At 45.2% G+C, this 17,450-nt stretch overlaps 1 protein-coding gene across 1 annotated transcript; it reads left to right on the top strand.

The window, feature by feature from the left end:
• The first annotated feature begins 847 nt into the window (after positions 1-847).
• On the top strand, positions 848-17,416 carry LOC139374870 (sarcoplasmic/endoplasmic reticulum calcium ATPase 2-like). Its single transcript, XM_071116049.1, has 23 exons — positions 848-1,252; positions 2,087-2,206; positions 2,532-2,549; positions 2,635-2,717; positions 2,969-3,073; positions 3,197-3,335; positions 5,620-5,786; positions 6,637-6,792; positions 7,076-7,217; positions 7,508-7,674; positions 7,863-7,951; positions 8,755-8,857; positions 9,340-9,471; positions 9,626-9,751; positions 9,871-10,092; positions 10,252-10,363; positions 10,846-11,087; positions 11,286-11,506; positions 11,853-12,055; positions 12,284-12,369; positions 12,496-12,629; positions 13,073-13,190; positions 14,900-17,416. The coding sequence occupies exons 2-23, from the start codon at positions 2,089-2,091 to the stop codon at positions 15,206-15,208; spliced, it is 3,192 nt and encodes a 1,063-aa protein (XP_070972150.1). The 5' UTR covers positions 848-1,252; positions 2,087-2,088; the 3' UTR covers positions 15,209-17,416.
• Positions 17,417-17,450: the final 34 nt, after the last annotated feature.

Below are 17,450 nucleotides of genomic sequence, written 5' to 3' on the forward strand. Positions count from 1 at the left end.
TTGTTTTATTATTTTTCCAGTATTTCATTTTTTTCCTCTCGGCATTGTTGGGAAGGGCCCGTGAGTGTTAGTCTATATCTGTTGTTTATGAAGCATGTGACAAATAAAATGTGATTTGATTTGAGTAATAGCCCAGAATACGTAATGTAGGCTAATGTGTTGCGTCAGACTAGCAATAGCCTCCTGCTGTTAACGTGACCTCTTATATAGCAGAGAGGAGGGTGTGTGTGTGTGTGTGAGAGAGAGAGAGAGAGAGAGAGAGAGAGAGAGAGAGAGAGACAGAGAGAGAGAGAGAGAGAGAGAGAGAGAGAGAGAGAGAGAGAGAGAGGGGCACATAATGTCTGACCACATATGACTTTAGGTACATATGCGACCAGACATGCCGCGTTCAAAACAACTGGGAACTTGGAAAAATACGAGATCAAATCATGATGTCGGTGATCTTCAGGTCGGAGCTGTAGTAAATCCGATATTGCGCGTCACTCATTAGCATTCTGGTGACAGATGGGCGTTGGGGGAGGGAGCTCTCAGCTTTACCTTTAAATCTACGTCCCGCCTATTTTGCTTGACAAACTTTACTATTGGTCAGGGGTAACGCTAAGCGAGTGTCCTTGCCGAACCCATTGTGTTGTACAAAAGGCAATCATCTGAAAAACGACTGTCGCACGTGCTGTTCATTGGTCAAGCACTGAGCCAAGGGCAAGGTTGGGGTTCCACCCTCCTGCAGCAAATCACTGGTAGGCGGGTTTATAGAAGTTGCTGCAATGTGATTCGCTGTACAGCCAATTCAGTCTAAATCCCAGGTCTCTAATTGGCCTAACTTCTGCTCCTACGATTTCTGCCACTGATGCACAACTGTGTAATTCTGTGGCCTAGCATTAAATAAAGCGACGGCTATTTAGATAGCTGTGACATAGCGAGTGGATTAAAGCGCACGACATCGGTGTTGTAATCAAATATAAAAGTAGGGGAATACGGCTCCAACAAATCTTAGTTGTACCGGAAGAAAATTACTGTTATTCTCTGAAAATGCCTTCCTTATAATTTTCCAGGACGTAACGTTAGCTAGTGATTCAGTGGGAGAGATAGCCAGGCAGTTAATGTAACGTTAGATCGATTTCTCAATTCGTCGTGGGAATTACCGTTTTCTTTTTGTGATTTTCTAATCCTATTTGTTTTGATATTGTGTTATTTACTCAACGTTTCGGAATTAGTTGTTAGTCAACGCAATACCGGGATACGTAGTGTACTGGTAAGTCTCCCTAAATTAATTGAGCGTAAACGTCCCGTGCAAACAGGATTATTCGCTAGGTACCGATTCTGAGAACGCCAGTTAGCAAATGTTAGCATATTGAAGGCGTCGCAGCGGCTCGGCCTGGAAGTAGGACATTTACCTTCAATGCAGATATTTAAAAGCTCGTCAACAAGACTTTATCGTTGTATGTCAACAAACACACGACATTACTTTTATTTTAATTGTAAAATAATGTGAGTGGTTGACAAACACTTGACCCGTGTCTGCGTGCTCACTTGAGCTCTGCGTCGGATGCTGCGAAGATGATTCTGTCGGTAACATTCTGAGATTCTGACATTGTATCTTCTTCGAACCATCGATAGGTGCATTTAGCACAACGTGACGGAGAATTCACGGTTCTAGTGTATATATATATATATATATATATATATGATGTTGCGAAGTTTATTGTATCATGTGTTGAACCCCCTCCCGAACCGAACAGGTGCTGTAAATCAACCTAATTTACACGCAACAGGTGCATCTGATTCACTATCTAGGCTCGTTTTGTAATGTCCTCAGGCGCGGTTATCTCGGTCTCAACATTATCGGTATTTACAGCATCAAGTCGGTCCCCATATTGTGGTCATGTTTCATTCAGTGCAGTGAGATCATGAATAGAATGGAGAGTACACAATTACCCCCCCCCCCCTCCATTTTATTTTCACTAGTTAAGATTTCATGTTATGTAGGCCTACGGATGTGTTGTGTATCCATCCACCTTCACACTCTCTCTCTCTTTGACTCCCCCCCCCCCTCCACCCCGCTTCTCTCTATCCCGCTCTCCTTCAGGGATGGACAATGCCCATACTAAGACCGTCGAGGAGGTGTTGGGGTATTTCTGTGTGAATGAGTCGACAGGCCTGAGCTGTGAACAGCTGAGGAAGAGCAAGGAGAGATGGGGCCCAAACGGTATGTCCTAGTTCGTGACCTAAATGACACTATTACCTATGTAGTGCACTGCTTTTGACCAGCGCCTATAGGACTCAGTTCACTATTTTTTGACCAATGTAGGGAATAGGTGCCATTTGGGACACAGCCCAAACCCTTCACTCCTAATCCTTTACCCTTGACCCCTTTTACTCTCACCAGTATTCAATTGTTTCAATGATTATCACAAAGTAATGACACCCAAGTTAGGCCTATGTTTAGTAATGTGTGATGATGGCTGATAATGTTATTACTATGTTTATAACAATCTCTCTTTCTCTCTGGATTTCTGAACTCCGTGATGCAGAGTTACCGGCAGAAGAAGGTAAGATGTTCATTATCTCTCTCTCCGGTCGCTCTCTCTCTCTCTGTCCCCTGCATTTACATTCTTTCCATATCTGTGTTTCCAGGGAAGTCGCTATGGGAGCTGGTCCTGGAACAGTTTGAGGATCTGTTGGTTCGGATTCTTCTGCTGGCTGCCTGCATCTCCTTCGTAAGAACACACACACACAAAGACAACCTGAACAAACATTATCGTAAATACTGTAGCTTTACTGTATATGGCTAAGTTACAGCCTACCCAAAGCCAGTCAGGCATATGTTTATAGCTATTTCAATATTTTGCTCTGAGCATTACTATTCACTCTTTATATCCTCACAGTATTACCATCTCTGTCACATACTCTCTTGGTTGTTGAAAACAAGTTCCTCTTTAACCTCTCTCTTCTCTCTCTCTTCTGACAGACTCTTGCCTGGTTCGAGGAAGGAGAGGGGACCATCACAGCCTTCGTGGAACCCTTCGTCATCCTCCTCATCCTCATCGCCAACGCTATCGTCGGGGTGTGGCAGGTAAAGTCAGTGTTTTGACATGTTGCATTAGTGCGTGTTCCTTCCTAAGTGTGTGTGTGTGTTCATGCATAAACAAGTTTAATGTGTGACGATGTGTGTTCATTCACGTGTGTGTGTTTCCAGGAGCGTAATGCTGAGAACGCGATCGAGGCGCTGAAGGAGTATGAGCCTGAGATGGGGAAGGTGTACCGACAGGACAGGAAGAGTGTCCAAAGGGTCCGGGCTAAGGACCTCGTACCTGGGGACATAGTGGAGGTGGCAGGTAGGCAGAACAACTACAAATCCCAGAGTCCTCTAGGGACCACAGTGTTCTACACTGTAACTGATAACATTGTTGAGGTACTATAGCAGGTAGGCAGAAAAATCCCACCATCCTCTAGTCTTGGGGCCTAAGTGTTCTTTATATTAGAAGTCCTCCAATAATGGAAAGAACAGCAATTCACCCCAAAAAAACACCTATGATATTGAGGTACTATAGCAGGTAGGGGAAAAAACTACAAATTCTGTAACTCCTGAAAGGTCCCTAGTGTTCTATACATTGCACCTGGGGGGTGGAGACACAGCGAAGGTGGCAGGTGTGTAGGGGGAAACAGAAACTACAAATCCCATACCCATTTAGTAAATCCCATACCCGAAGTGTTCTATTATTGACCGAGTTGTTTAAATTTCCCAAAATATTTTTTTTCTGTTTTTGTCTGTATGGGTTGGATATTTGCCCTCTCGCATCATCATGGGAATCAAAGAAAGGTTTTATGGGAAATTAATAATTTAATCAAGGTGCTGTCAGTTGATGTGATATCCGAAGAGGCCTACAATACCCAATATCCCTGCATCTTGATAAGCTCTGGGAATGGGGTCAGCGACGCTAACCTTTTCCAAATATTTTCTCAATTAAACTTTTTACAGATATCTGACTGAAAATGCGGTTTCGGGGTCAGTTTCAAATTTCTGTGTGACTTTTAGCGACAACACAGCTCAAAGGGTTAAGACCGCCCCAATTGTCGAATCCTCAAGGCGCTCCGTTTCTATTCTTAGAGCTTCAAAGAAGTAACAGAGGAAATGGGAGTTGAGTGTGTTTTTTATTTGTGTGTGACTCCGAGAGATTCACAGTGGCGATGTTTGGCTTAAAGAGCATGGGAACTTTGTGACACCAATCACAGTTTACACAGCGGAACACTGGGGGATGCATCCCAAATGGCACCCTATTCCCTTTTATAGTGCGCTATTTTTGACCAGAGCTAGGGAATAGAGTGCCATTTGGGAATCATCCATGGAGGATTGTAAAAAAAAAAAAAAACGTAACACACTGTTTATCGCATCAATCATCACATCACTGCCTGTCTATCCCTCTGAGCCAATGATGTTGCAGAGTTTGAGATGTTTATCAATTAATTTGGTTGATAAATAACCCATAAATAAACAAAACAGCAGTTGTGTGGAAATAAGATGATAATAGTCTATGGGCTTTAGTTTAGTATGGGTTGTATTATAATATGGGTTGTATTAGAACAAACTTAACACTGGCGGTGTCAAATATTTTTGCTATTTTCACAACCATAATTATCGACGCTGTTTGCTGACATGGGCGCGAAAGGGCTGGGTTTTTATGAATAAACAAGTTTAGGGTGTGTCGACTTGGCCCCTCACTGGCCAATCAGAAACGTGCTCCATGGCGAAATATGTGGTTGCTTTAAGATGTGTATTTATGGTCTTTTATGTATTGCCTTGGAATCAATTCCAATGTTAGTCCATTATAGTTGGTTAAACAGCTTACAGAAACTAAATAACAAAATGTAGACCTATCCCATCTTTGCTAAATTCAGTATGTTAACTTGACCCTGTTTGCATTCTACATTGTTCTAAGAAATTGCATGGCTTCAATGTGGAAATATACACAAGTTGAAACAACTTGTTTTTAAATACAGTAGCTGGACAAAGGTCCACTATAAAGGGAGGATGTCCACTCAACTTTTTAAACTGCTACCAAGTATGTTTTATATACACTACCATTCAAAAGTTTGGGGTCACTTAGAAATGTCAGTGTAGAGTACAGTACAGTGTAGACATTGTTTAATGTTGTAAATAACTATTGTAGCTGGAAACGGCTGATTCTTTTATGGAATATCTACGTAGGCGTACAAAAGCCCATTATCAGAAACCATCACTACTGTGTTCCAATGGCACGTTGTATTAGTTTATCATTTTAAAAGGCTAAGAAGCTGACAGTTGAGGACTTGTGAGGTGTTTGTTTGCTTACAGTTGACTGGGGCAGCTCTAGCAGAGCAGAAATTTGACAGACTGACTTGCTGGAAAGGTGGCATCCCATGAAGGTGCCACGTTGAAAGTCACTGAGCTCTTCAGTATGGGCCATTCAACTGTCAATGTTTGTCTATGGAGATTGCATGGCTTGTGCTCAATTTTTATACTCCTGTCAGCAATGGGTGTGGCTGATATAGCCAAATCCACTAATTTGAAGGGGTGTTCACATATTTCTGCAATGTAAGAATTGAACCATCACCTCCCTGTTCCACCCCGTTTTCCCCCAGTGGGTGATAAAGTCCCAGCAGACATCCGGCTGACCTCCATCCGCTCCACCACACTGCGAGTGGACCAGTCCATCCTGACGGGGGAGTCGGTGTCTGTGATCAAACACACAGACCCAGTGCCTGACCCGCGAGCCGTCAACCAGGACAAGAAAAACATGCTGTTCTCTGTAAGTGGGTGGGAGAGAGTGTGTGTGGTGGGGGGGTAATTATCTGATTAGAAATAAACCTGCACAGCACGTGGGATTAAGGCATCAAGCTAAAAGGTGCACATTTGTTTGTGTAAGTGTGGGAGAGCGAGTGTGTGTGTGTGTGTTTTATTGATCTAATGGGAGATATGGTGTGAGAGAGGAACCAGAACTCAGGACTGTGTGTGTGTGTGCACTGTGATGCTTTGATGTGAGTGTTGAAGGTGTGACTCAACCGTTTGTTGAATAAAACATAACTCGCATTGTTTGCACAGGACACGTACAAAAACACACAATATACTGTGTGATGTAACCTACTAAAGTGCTCCTCGTGCACTTCTGAAGAGCCAGGTGAACAAGCTTCAACACCACTGTCTTCCAGGTCAATGTACTGATAGTGGAGCCATCGAACTGGACCATCGAGGGCTGTGTTGATACTAGACCTACCCCCACATACGGATTCTGTTCTGTATATCACTAAACGATACCGAATGTGTGAGATGCATGTTGTTGACACCCCCCCCCCCCCGCACGCCACCTACATAGTCAGAACACAATTTGTGATTTATAATACATCTACCCAATGAGCACAAGATGTTGGAAACACTTCTTTGTGGTTTTAAATGTCTTTGACAAAATGTTGAAAATACAGTGTGTATTTCTGGTTGAAAAGACGTCTTTCTGCTCTTGTGTTGACTGTAATCCCTACGTTTTTTTTCTTCTCTTGATTCGTGTTTCTATTTGATCTGGAAAAGTATGCTGCTTATCAGATCAAACTCCTGTAGTAGTTAAGAGTGTACCAACACATTGTTTTGTATCATTGTTCTTCCAGGGCACCAACATTGCGGCGGGCAGAGCTATAGGTGTGGTGGTAGCTACAGGGGTGCAGACTGAGATCGGGAAGATTCGCGACGAGATGGCTGCTACAGACCCAGAGAGAACACCGCTGCAGCAGAAACTGGACCAGTTTGGAGAACAGCTGTCCAAGGTACAAGGACTTTCCTTCTCTTCCCTCTTTCTTTTCCTCATTCATTTTATTTAATCTGTCAGCTGTATTGTTCCTTAACTGACTTTCCTAGTTAAATAAAATAAAAATGTTTAAAAAAAAATTGTGAGTGGCAGTGTTGTGATTACAGGCTCTCTCCCTCCCTCTAGGTGATCACAGTGATCTGTGTGGCAGTGTTGTGATTACAGGCTCTCTCCCTCCCTCTAGGTGATCACAGTGATCTGTGTGGCAGTGTTGTGATTACAGGCTCTCTCCCTCCCTCTAGGTGATCACAGTGATCTGTGTGGCAGTGTGGGGTATCAACGTGGGCCATTTCAATGACCCGGTCCACGGTGGCAGCTGGCTCAGAGGGGCCGTCTACTACTTCAAGATCGCTGTGGCACTGGCTGTAGCTGCCATCCCTGAGGGTACGTTGTGGGACCAACCACCTCTCTCTTTCCTATCTCTCTTCTCTTATTTCCTTCTCTGCCGCCATGTGACACACACAAAGTAGAGCATGAGTCAATTCTATTATATTCTGAGCAATCTAAACCAAAATGAATTCTCTCAAGACAGCTCCTCTCTGTGTCCATGTAGGCTCTTAACTCGATAAATAGATTGATCAGCCAGTGTACTTTTGTTACATGACTCGGAAGAACCATTATGGAACCATATATTTAACTGTCCCTTCACCCTATTCAATCTTGCCCGCCCACAGGCCTACCCGCTGTGATCACCACCTGCCTGGCTCTGGGGACCAGACGCATGGCTCGGAAGAATGCCATCGTCCGCAGTCTGCCCTCTGTGGAGACCTTGGGCTGCACCTCTGTCATCTGCTCCGACAAGACTGGCACCCTCACCACCAACCAGATGTCTGTCCACCGGGTGAGGGAGAGAGGGGGAAAAATGGAGATAGGAGATGAGTAACCACTTTTGGTTCCCTGGAGCTGACCTGAAAGTGGAATGGTTTGGCATGTTGATTGACAGACACTGATGCTGACCTAACCTAACTGATTGTGACAATGAGTGTGTATTTTCTAACCCGGTCTGTCTGTATCTGCATGTGTGTGTAGATATTTGTTGTGGACAGTGTGTCAGGGGAGCGATGCGCCCTGAGTGAGTTTTCGGTGACCGGATCGACTTACGCCCCGGAAGGGGAAGTGTGAGTGCCTTTAACCTTTTAACCCTTAACTGATGATTGCCATGTTCAAAACAACTGGGAACTTGGAAATATCGGACTTCAGTCCGTTCAAGACAACGGGGAACTCGGGAACAAAACGAGCCCCGCCCGGGAAAAATCGCTTTGAATGGTCATCCAACATGAAATTCCATGCGAGAGTTTCTGGCATCTTTCTAGAGCTCTGAAATTCTGACCTGAAGATCAGGGAGGTCATGATTTGACCGCGTTTTTTTGGAGTTTCCAGTTGTCTTGAAAGCACTAGATGTCATGACGAATCACTCATCCCCAATTTTGCTAGGACTGTCTGAGTGGGGAGGGGAAAACTGAAAACTACCTGTTATTGGCAGAGGGGTTTGGAACTCTTTCTTATTGGTCTATTAACTAATTTACTGCCTGGTGATGTCACCAGGCTGGCCAAAACTCTATCCCACCAAAATAGGCTGAAATTTCAGGCAGTCTTGTCAATTGGACATGATCATTTTTCACAAGTTCTGTTTTATTTCAACCTCAGTGTGGAAATATATATATTACAGATGAATCACGTTTCTGATTGCACTGGACCTTTAAGATGCTGAGAAATGTTATCTTTCTAATATTTGGTTCCCCTCTACTTTCTTTCTCTGGTCTCATTCTCCCCCTCTTCTGGCTTTTCACAATCCCTTACTTCTCACTCCATCTTTCCCCTTTCTCTCTTACCATCTCTCCCTCTTATCTCACCCCATGTAATCTTCCATATCCACCTTTAACTCTCTTCTCCTTGTCCTCTCTCTCTCTCTCTTCCCCAGGTATAAGGATGAGACGATAGTGAAGTGTAGTCAGTATGAGGGCCTGGTGGAGATGGCCTCTATCTGTGCTCTGTGTAACGACTCCTCTCTGGACTACAACGAGGTGAGAACAGTGCCAGCCCACTTTGCTCACTGCACTGCACACCATAACCACTACACTACACACCATAACCCCTGCCATGCACACCATAACTACTACACTACACACCATAACCACTACACACCATAACCACTGCCCTGCCCACCATATAACCACTGCCCTGCCCACCATATAACCACTGCCCTGCACATCATAACGACTACACTACACACCATAGCCCCTGCTCTGCCCTGCACACCATATATAACCACTGCTCTGCCCTGCTCACCATATATAACCACTGCTCTGCCCTGCACACCATATATAACCACTGCTCTGCCCTGCACACCATGATACATACAAATGTCCACGGACAGACACTTCTTAGTTCTAGTCCTGGAGAGCTACTTTTTTTTGTTCCAGTCCAGTAGCATCTGTTTGGAATAATACATTCAAATAATATCCTTGTTGACCCTTAACCTGTGGGTGTGTGTCCCCCCCCCCAGTCTAAGGGTGTGTATGAGAAGGTAGGCGAAGCCACAGAGACGGCCCTGTGCTGTCTGGTGGAGAAGATGAACGTGTTCGACACAGACCTCCGAGGACTGTCCGCTGTCGAGAGAGCTACTGCCTGCTGCTCGGTGTGTGTCTGTAAAATAAATAAAACATCTGTGTCCGTGCTTTTGAAAAAATCTGTGTGTACCATTTGAGACGTGCTGACCTAATTTACCTCCTGGCAGGATGATTGAATGATATCTCCTCTCTTTCTCTCCCTCCCTCTATCCTCTCCATCAGGTGATTAAACAGTTGATGAGGAAGGAGTTGACGTTGGAGTTCTCTCGTGACAGGAAGTCCATGTCAGTGTTCTGTTCTCCCAACAAGCTCAGCCGCTCTGCCACGGGGGCCAAGATGTTTGTCAAGGTCAGCTCTCTCCTCTCTCTGTTCTTTCTTGTCGTTTCTATTCCTTACGCGTTTCTTTCTTCTGAGCTCTTTCTCTATCACTCTCCTCACTTTGTATCAACTTGTCTTCTCTCTCCCAGGGAGCACCGGAGAGCGTGCTGGAGCGCTGCCGTTGGATTCGGGTGAACGGGGGTGCGCGGGTGCCCATGACACCAGCAGGGCGGGAGCAGCTCCAGGGGACCGTCAGGGAGTGGGCCACGGGGCGGGACACCCTCCGATGCCTCGCCATGGCGACCCGGGACTCACCCCCCGAGATACGCTCCCTCAACCTGGAGAACTCGGCTACCTTCGCCGACTACGAGGTGAGCGATTTTTAGGATTATTTCATCCTTTGTGTTATTATGCACTTTTTATTAAATCTCTTTTTATTGATTTTTGACTAAAGTGTGTTGTGGATTTTAAAGGCACTTCAAATACAGTTTTATTTGATTAGCGTTAAATAAACAACAATGTCCCCCCAGTCGGACCTGACCTTCGTGGGCTGCGTGGGGATGCTGGACCCCCCCAGGAAGGAAGTACTTGGTGCGGTCCGCATGTGTCGACAGGCTGGCATCCGGGTCATCATGATCACGGGTATGACACGCCTCGCACACACTCCCTCGGTTGTTTGTTGTGTTGTGATACGTGTTTGTTGGATGGGGAGATGCAAGACACATAATCCGAGGGGATTCAATAAAGTCAACTGAACAGAATTTCTATCCTCCCACTCGTCTACCTTAAAATGATATTATAACGTGAAAGGCCGGGACGATAGCAGTATTGCAATATTTTTTCAATGGCAAAAATGAAAACACGATGCAGACAACTTTTTTTGTCCTTTAAAAAGCTGCTGTATGTCAAATATTGTTTGCTTTAACTTGGAAAATTAAATAAATGTGACATTATGGATTTTTTTTCCTCTAAGTTAAATCCGCTTTGTGTTTTGTTTACTTGCCACGACACTATCGAGTATCACGATACTGGTATCGGCCCGGGCCTAATAACGCAATTTCAAATCGTTTTGCCTGCTGGGTGTCATCTCTAACATCTTGCCTCTAAACTCACGTCCCCCCCAGGTGACAACAAGGGCACGGCCATGTCCATCTGTCGTCGCGTGGGCATCATCACAGAGGAGGAGGAGGAGGCGGGCAGGGACGACCCGTTCTCAGGGGGCCTGACGGGGAGGGAGTTTGACGAGCTGCCCCCCCACCTCCAGAGGCAGGCCTGTCGTACCGGACGCTGCTTCGCCCGTGTGGAACCCACACACAAGAGCCGTATCGTGGAGTACCTACAGAGCCTTGATGACATCACAGCCATGGTGAGGGGGGGATGTGTGTATGTTTAGGGGGTTGGTGAAAGTGTGTCTCTGGGAACAGTGTCCCTGTCTAGGGCTCTACTTTGTGACACTTAAAAGGGCATGTTTGCATTGTGTGGGGCCTTTCATGCGTTTCCTCCTTTGTATTGACTCATCGCCTGTTCTTGCCCCCTCCCATCCCTCCATCCCACTCTCCCCCAGACTGGTGATGGAGTAAATGACGCGCCAGCCCTGAAGAAGGCAGAGATCGGTATCGCCATGGGTTCAGGCACGGCTGTGGCCAAGTCCGCCTCCGAGATGATCTTAGCTGATGATAACTTCTCTACCATCGTAGCGGCTGTAGAAGAGGGCAGAGCCATCTACAACAACATGAAACAGTTCATACGATACCTCATCTCTTCCAATATAGGAGAGGTTGTCTGGTGAGGATAGGGGGGACGAGAGGGATGGATTAGAGGAGAGGAAGGGAAAGCCATCTATAACAAAATTAAACTGTTTATAGGAGAGGTTGTATGGTGTGGAGAGGGGGCGGGAGAGAGGGTGGTGGGGTTACGGTTATAAATAAAGGGGAAGGATAACAGAACAGTGGTGGGCATTTAGGAGTACTCTTTAGGTCAGGTGACAATAGGGAGAAGGAACATTTAAAAGGAGGGATGGTTGAAGGGATTGAGGGGAAACTTGAGGGAAAACAGTAGTCTGGGACAGTGAAAGAGGATTTCTGAATTATTATGTTGTATCCCTCTCTCACTCCGACCCTGTCCCCTCCAGTATTTTCATGACGGCTGCGCTGGGCATGCCCGAGGCCCTGATCCCAGTCCAGTTGCTGTGGGTCAACCTGGTGACAGACGGCTTCCCGGCCACCGCCCTGGGCTTCAACCCCCCTGACCTGGACATCATGTCCCGCCCCCCACGCTCCCCCAAGGAGCCACTCATCTCCGGCTGGCTCTTCTGCAGATACCTCATTGTCGGATGTGAGTAAATCTAGTATATCTATATCTATGGCAGATACCGCATTGAGGCTATAGATTATGAACAGACAGTATTTTGAGCTTGTATACTTTGCAGAGGTAGCCTCATGAGCGCTTTGTGACTGATGTATTTGTAAACCAATAACATTTGGACGATTTGATTGATTTTTACGTCACAATATCAGCTGGGATTCTAGAATATACACATCTAACCTTTGACCTCTCTCTCAGGCTACGTGGGAGCGGCCACAGTAGGAGCTGCAGCCTGGTGGTTCATGGCAGCACACGACGGACCCAAACTCTCCTTCTACCAACTGGTAAGAACACGTCCCTCTCTTCTCTCACTTCTCTTACTTTAACATCTCTGACCTCTCACTCCCTCCCCATCTTGCTCTTTTTATATATTTTTTGCTCTCTCTATTTTCTCTCCTCCTCCTCCTCAGTCCCACTATCTCCAGTGCAGTGAAGGCCACGGGGATTTTGCGGGGGTGCAGTGCTCAGTGTTCGAGTCGCCCTACCCCATGACCATGGCCCTGTCTGTGCTCGTTACCATAGAGATGTGTAACGCCCTCAACAGGTACGCTACTAAAACTGCAACTCCCAACGATTCCTTGCGGTACTTAGCATCGGTCACAGAGATTATTACTTGTGACGCGACACAGAACAAGTTTAGTTCTCGTACAATAACATTTCTATGTATTAGTCACAGTACATTCTACATGTATGAATATTGACTGTACAGTTCATTCAGTTCTATTGCATTTGTAGTCCACCTTTTCTCTTTTCAATCAGACATATTTACGTCAAATTAAACAAACAAAAAAGATTATGATATGCATGCCTATTCAATCGAGTACAGATTTTTATCAGATTATTTAGTATATGTGTGGATATTTTACTGACATCTGACTTTGTACTGATATCCAGAGCTCTGTTGTGTTAATATCAATATTCTATTGGCATCTTTTGAGTTTGTACTGGTCCATTTCTGAGCACCGCTGTGTGTGTCCTTGTCCTCAGTCTGTCAGAAAACCAGTCCCTGCTGAAGATGCCTCCTTGGTCCAACCCCTGGCTGGTGGGAGCTATCTGTCTCTCCATGGCGCTCCACTTCCTCATCCTCTACGTTGACCCCCTGCCTGTAAGTGTGTGTGTGTTCATTCATCTGGCATAAATTTTCTACTGACTCAGAAAAACACTAAAAGAAAGATGCCCAGGGTCCCTGCTCATCTGCGTGAACGTGCCTTAGGCATGCTGCAAGGTGGCATGAGGACTGCAGATGTGGCCAGGGCAATAAATTGCCATGTCCGTACTGGGTGATGCCTAAGACAGCGCTACAGGACGGACAGCTGATCGTCCTCGCAGTGGCAGACCACATGTAACAGCACCTGCACAGGATCGGTACATCCGAACATCACACCAGCGGGACACGTACAGGATGGCAACAACAACTGCCTGAGTTACACCAGGAACGCACAATCCCTCCATCAGTGCTCAGACTGTCCGCAATAGGCTGAGAGAGGCTGGACAGGGCTTGTAGGCCTGTTGTAAGGCGGGTCCTCACCGGCAACAACATTTGAGCCTATGGGCACAAACCCACCGTTGCTGGACTGGCAAAAAGTACTCTTCACGGATGAGTCGCGGTTTTGTCTCACCAGGGGTGATGGTCGGATTACACAGGGACCTGTACTCTGGAGCGGGATCGAGGTGGAGGGTCCGTCATGGTCTGGGGCGGTGTGTCACAGCATCATCGGACTGAGCTTGTTGTCATTGCAGGCAATCTCAACGCTGTGCTTTACAGGGAAGACATCATCCTCCCTCATGTGGTACCCTTCCCGCAGGCTCATCCTGACATGACTCTCCAGCATGACAATGCCACCAGCCATACTGCTCGTTCTGTGTGTGATTTCAGTGTTCTGCTATGGCCAGCGAAGCGCCCGGATCTCAATCCCATTGAGCACGTCTGGGACCTGTTGGCTCGGTGGGTGAGGGCTAGGGCCATTTCCCCCCCAGAAATGTCCGGGGACCTGCAGGTGCCCGGAGGAAGAGTGGGGTAAAATCTCTCAGCAAGAACTGGCAAATCTGGTGCAGTCCATGAGGAGGAGATGCACTGAAGTACTTAATGCAGCTGGTGGCCACACCAGATTACGAACTTACTTTTGATTTTGACCCCCCACCCTTTGTTCAGGGACACATTATTCAATTTCTGTTGGTCACATGTCTGTGGAACTTGTTCGGTTTATGTCTCAGTTGTTGAATCTTGTTATGTTCACACAAATATTTACACATGCTGAAAACAAACGCAGTTGACAGTGAGAGGATGTTTCTTTTTTTTGCTGAGTTTATAATTATTATTTATGCTTTGTGGAAGAATATGATCTAATGCAGAAAAATATCTTGGTAGGACAAGGTTATGTATGTTTATGCACACGGAAGTCAGTGATATGTTTAATATTTACTATAGGTTAAAGAGGCAGTACAAATGTCATGTGACTAAAATGAAAGGACATTTTAGTTGACCAAAATGGTCCCATTGTTTTCATTATTTTGACAGACTAAATCATTATTCAAATGCCAAAAAATGGGACTAAGACTTTTTTTAAGTGCCAAAATGACCTCTGCTGTACAATGAAGTGCCTGTGTGTTACATTGTGCTCCTCCGATATCTCATTGTTTAACCACCCCTTGCCTTCTCTCTCCCATCCCTTCTCTCCCTTGCCTTTTCTTCCCTCTCTCCCTTGCCTTTTCTTCCCTCTCTCCCTTGCCTTTTCGCCCCTCTCTCCCTTGCCTTTTCGCCCCTCTCTCCCTTGCCTTTTCTCCCCTCTCTCCCTTGCCTTTTCTCCCATCCAGGTGGTGTTCCAGATCCGCCCCCTGTCATGGCCACAGTGGGTTGTGGTCCTCAAGATGTCCCTGCCTGTCATCTTCATGGACGAGGCTCTTAAGTTCCTGGCCCGGAACTGGATCGAGCCGGGTACCAACGTGGAGCGCCAGGAGGAGGAGCGGGAGCGCCGGCGGAGGGGTCAAGGGCCAGAGGGCATGACCGCCGCCGTGAGCAGGGCGTTCAAGGGCGTGTCCTGGTCGTTTGTTTTAATGTCGTTCCCGCTACTGGTCTGGATTTACAGCCTGGACTCTGATATTACTAACATGTTCTATGAGTGAAGGGGAGAAGATGGGGTGGGAGGGGTTTGGGGAATGAATGAAAGGGAAGGAACTATAAAATAAATAGGGGAGCAAGTTGAGGTGAAGATGGAGTGCAGGGAAAGGAAACATTAAAAAAATACATTTTTAGAGGGATAAAGCCAGGGATGAAAGGTGAACAATCTGAGACGGTGAGAGGAAGAGGGATACAAAGGAAGTGAAGAGGAGGGAGCTGATACAACCTAGCTCATCACTCTGACTTTTTTAATACGGGCCCTGAGCGTAAGTGAGGGATTTTACAAAACTCAAGGTCCTATTTAATCATGCCTGGTTTAACGTGTTACCGGAATAGTTCTTGAAAATAACACTCCTCTTGTGCAGAAAGAACGCACGTTTGGGTTCACGTAGCTCCTTGACAACACAATTTTTACAATGTGGGACAAAGCAGAGAAGAAACGCAACTTTGTAGTTGATTCAAACTATCTTTCTGGCCGCTCAGAATGAGTTTAACTTCTCCCCAGAAAGCTTGTTTAGCGGATTTGATTGAATATGGCTGTTGCTTGTGTCTTGAACTCTCTCCTGCATATTTATTCAATTTTGAAAGGTAAATTCCTGTCTATAGATGATTTCTAACATAAGATAGTACTTATTAATTTCATTCCAGTTTCTCTACCTGTAAGGTGACAGGTGGGAAGATAGAGAGAAAGCAGCTTCTTCAGTCCAGTCTAGGGAATGGAGGGATGACTGGATGGAAAGGGAAAGCTGAAGAATCTTCCAGCATCAGTCAGACTGGCCACACACTGACATTCCAGCCAGCTTCAGAAATTAATCAATTAATATTTGATTTAATTTAGGTGTCATCAAACTGTGTCTAGAGAAGAGGACAGCAGAGTACTTCTTTAATGTGTATTTCTTAGGGTTATGGGCTGGCAAAGCTGAATTTTGAAAAGTAAAAGATTTTGCGTTCGTTTTCACTGCACTATTCATATTTATTAACGACATGGAATTGTTTTCTTTTTTTGATTTGTCAGATTTCTATGCCTAACTTCTTTGCTACAGAATGGATGTTGCCTCCATGTACGGTTCTGATTAAGGTTGGCTACTCTTTATGACATCATACCCTTTGTCTCCTTATCATCATGCATGTTTGAGATTGACTACTGGTACATTGCAGATGGACTGCTCAGAATCACTGATCTCCAAATCACCTTGCATTCTAAATAACTACTCGTTATGTGATCAAGATTAGCGATTCTGCGCTGTGCCTTGCTCAAACACATCCTCCTCAAACACGCTGACTGTTGCTCTATACTAGAACTGTCTAGGTTGGGTAGTAATGGGCTTTAGGTGCAGGCTTGGCATCTTTTTGCGTTACCAGATTTGTTCTGATGTCCTCCACACGATTTCAGCTGCGTCCTTAAAGTTCCTCACGTAGGCCTAGAAGTAGTAGACTTGCCTCTCCGGAAGGCTCCAACATCTCTGACATTGTTGTCGGGCTGAGAAATTGCATCATATTTCAGCTAGGCTACTCTACCATTCTACTAGTTGATCATGTGTTTTGATAGTCTTAACAGCCACTCTGACATCACACCATGAACTAAAGGTACAAAGTTGTGTAGTCTGCTTATGTGGAAACCAATACCACTTCCCCTATAGTAGTGGGTTTGTTAGGGCTGGGAACACTTGTGTTTTTTTGACTACACACCAAATTTGCTAACCCCCCCGCCCCCCCCAACATTATTTTTTGTTTATTATGATTGAGATAACTACTACGGTAATTCTGATTAATTGTTGCTGTGGCATCTGTAGTACCCCTACTGTGCCTGTAAACAATTAGGGGTGCAAATTTTTTTTTTTGTAGTAAAAGGTTATTATAAAAATCATTAATAGGTGTAAGAATGAGAGGAGTGGAAAAGGGAGATTAGGGATGAGGGAGATGCTGAGAGAGGTCTCTTTTCTTTCCATCTCTGTTTCTCTACTAGTGTTCTGCAAGTGCTCTCTGTCTTCATCTGAAACCAATAAGCAAAATAATTCTTAAATTAACAACTTCAAAGGAATAAACATTGAGTGGAGTAATTGGAACTTTTTACAACATTTAATTTTGACTGAATTAAAGTGGGAATGTATTTTGTTTATTGTAAATTGTTCCATTGCTGTCTGCCACATTACTGCTATTTGAAATATTGAAAATGCTTTATGGGATGAAAACAATAAAATTGTTAATTAAAATGTACGTTTCTGTGGTTGCTAATTTGACAGAGGT

The sequence above is a fragment of the Oncorhynchus clarkii genome, chromosome 19 (assembly GCF_045791955.1).
Source record: "Oncorhynchus clarkii lewisi isolate Uvic-CL-2024 chromosome 19, UVic_Ocla_1.0, whole genome shotgun sequence".
Classification (NCBI taxonomy): domain Eukaryota; kingdom Metazoa; phylum Chordata; class Actinopteri; order Salmoniformes; family Salmonidae; genus Oncorhynchus; species Oncorhynchus clarkii.

Coding starts and splice junctions, on each gene's coding strand:
- LOC139374870 (XM_071116049.1), top strand. CDS start 2,089: ATGGACAATGCCCATACTAAGACCGTCGAGGAGGTGTTGGGGTATTTC. Junction 7,675..7,862: donor ACCAGATGTCTGTCCACCGG/GTGAGGGAGAGA, acceptor ATGTGTGTGTAG/ATATTTGTTGTGGACAGTGT. Junction 12,370..12,495: donor AACTCTCCTTCTACCAACTG/GTAAGAACACGT, acceptor CCTCCTCCTCAG/TCCCACTATCTCCAGTGCAG.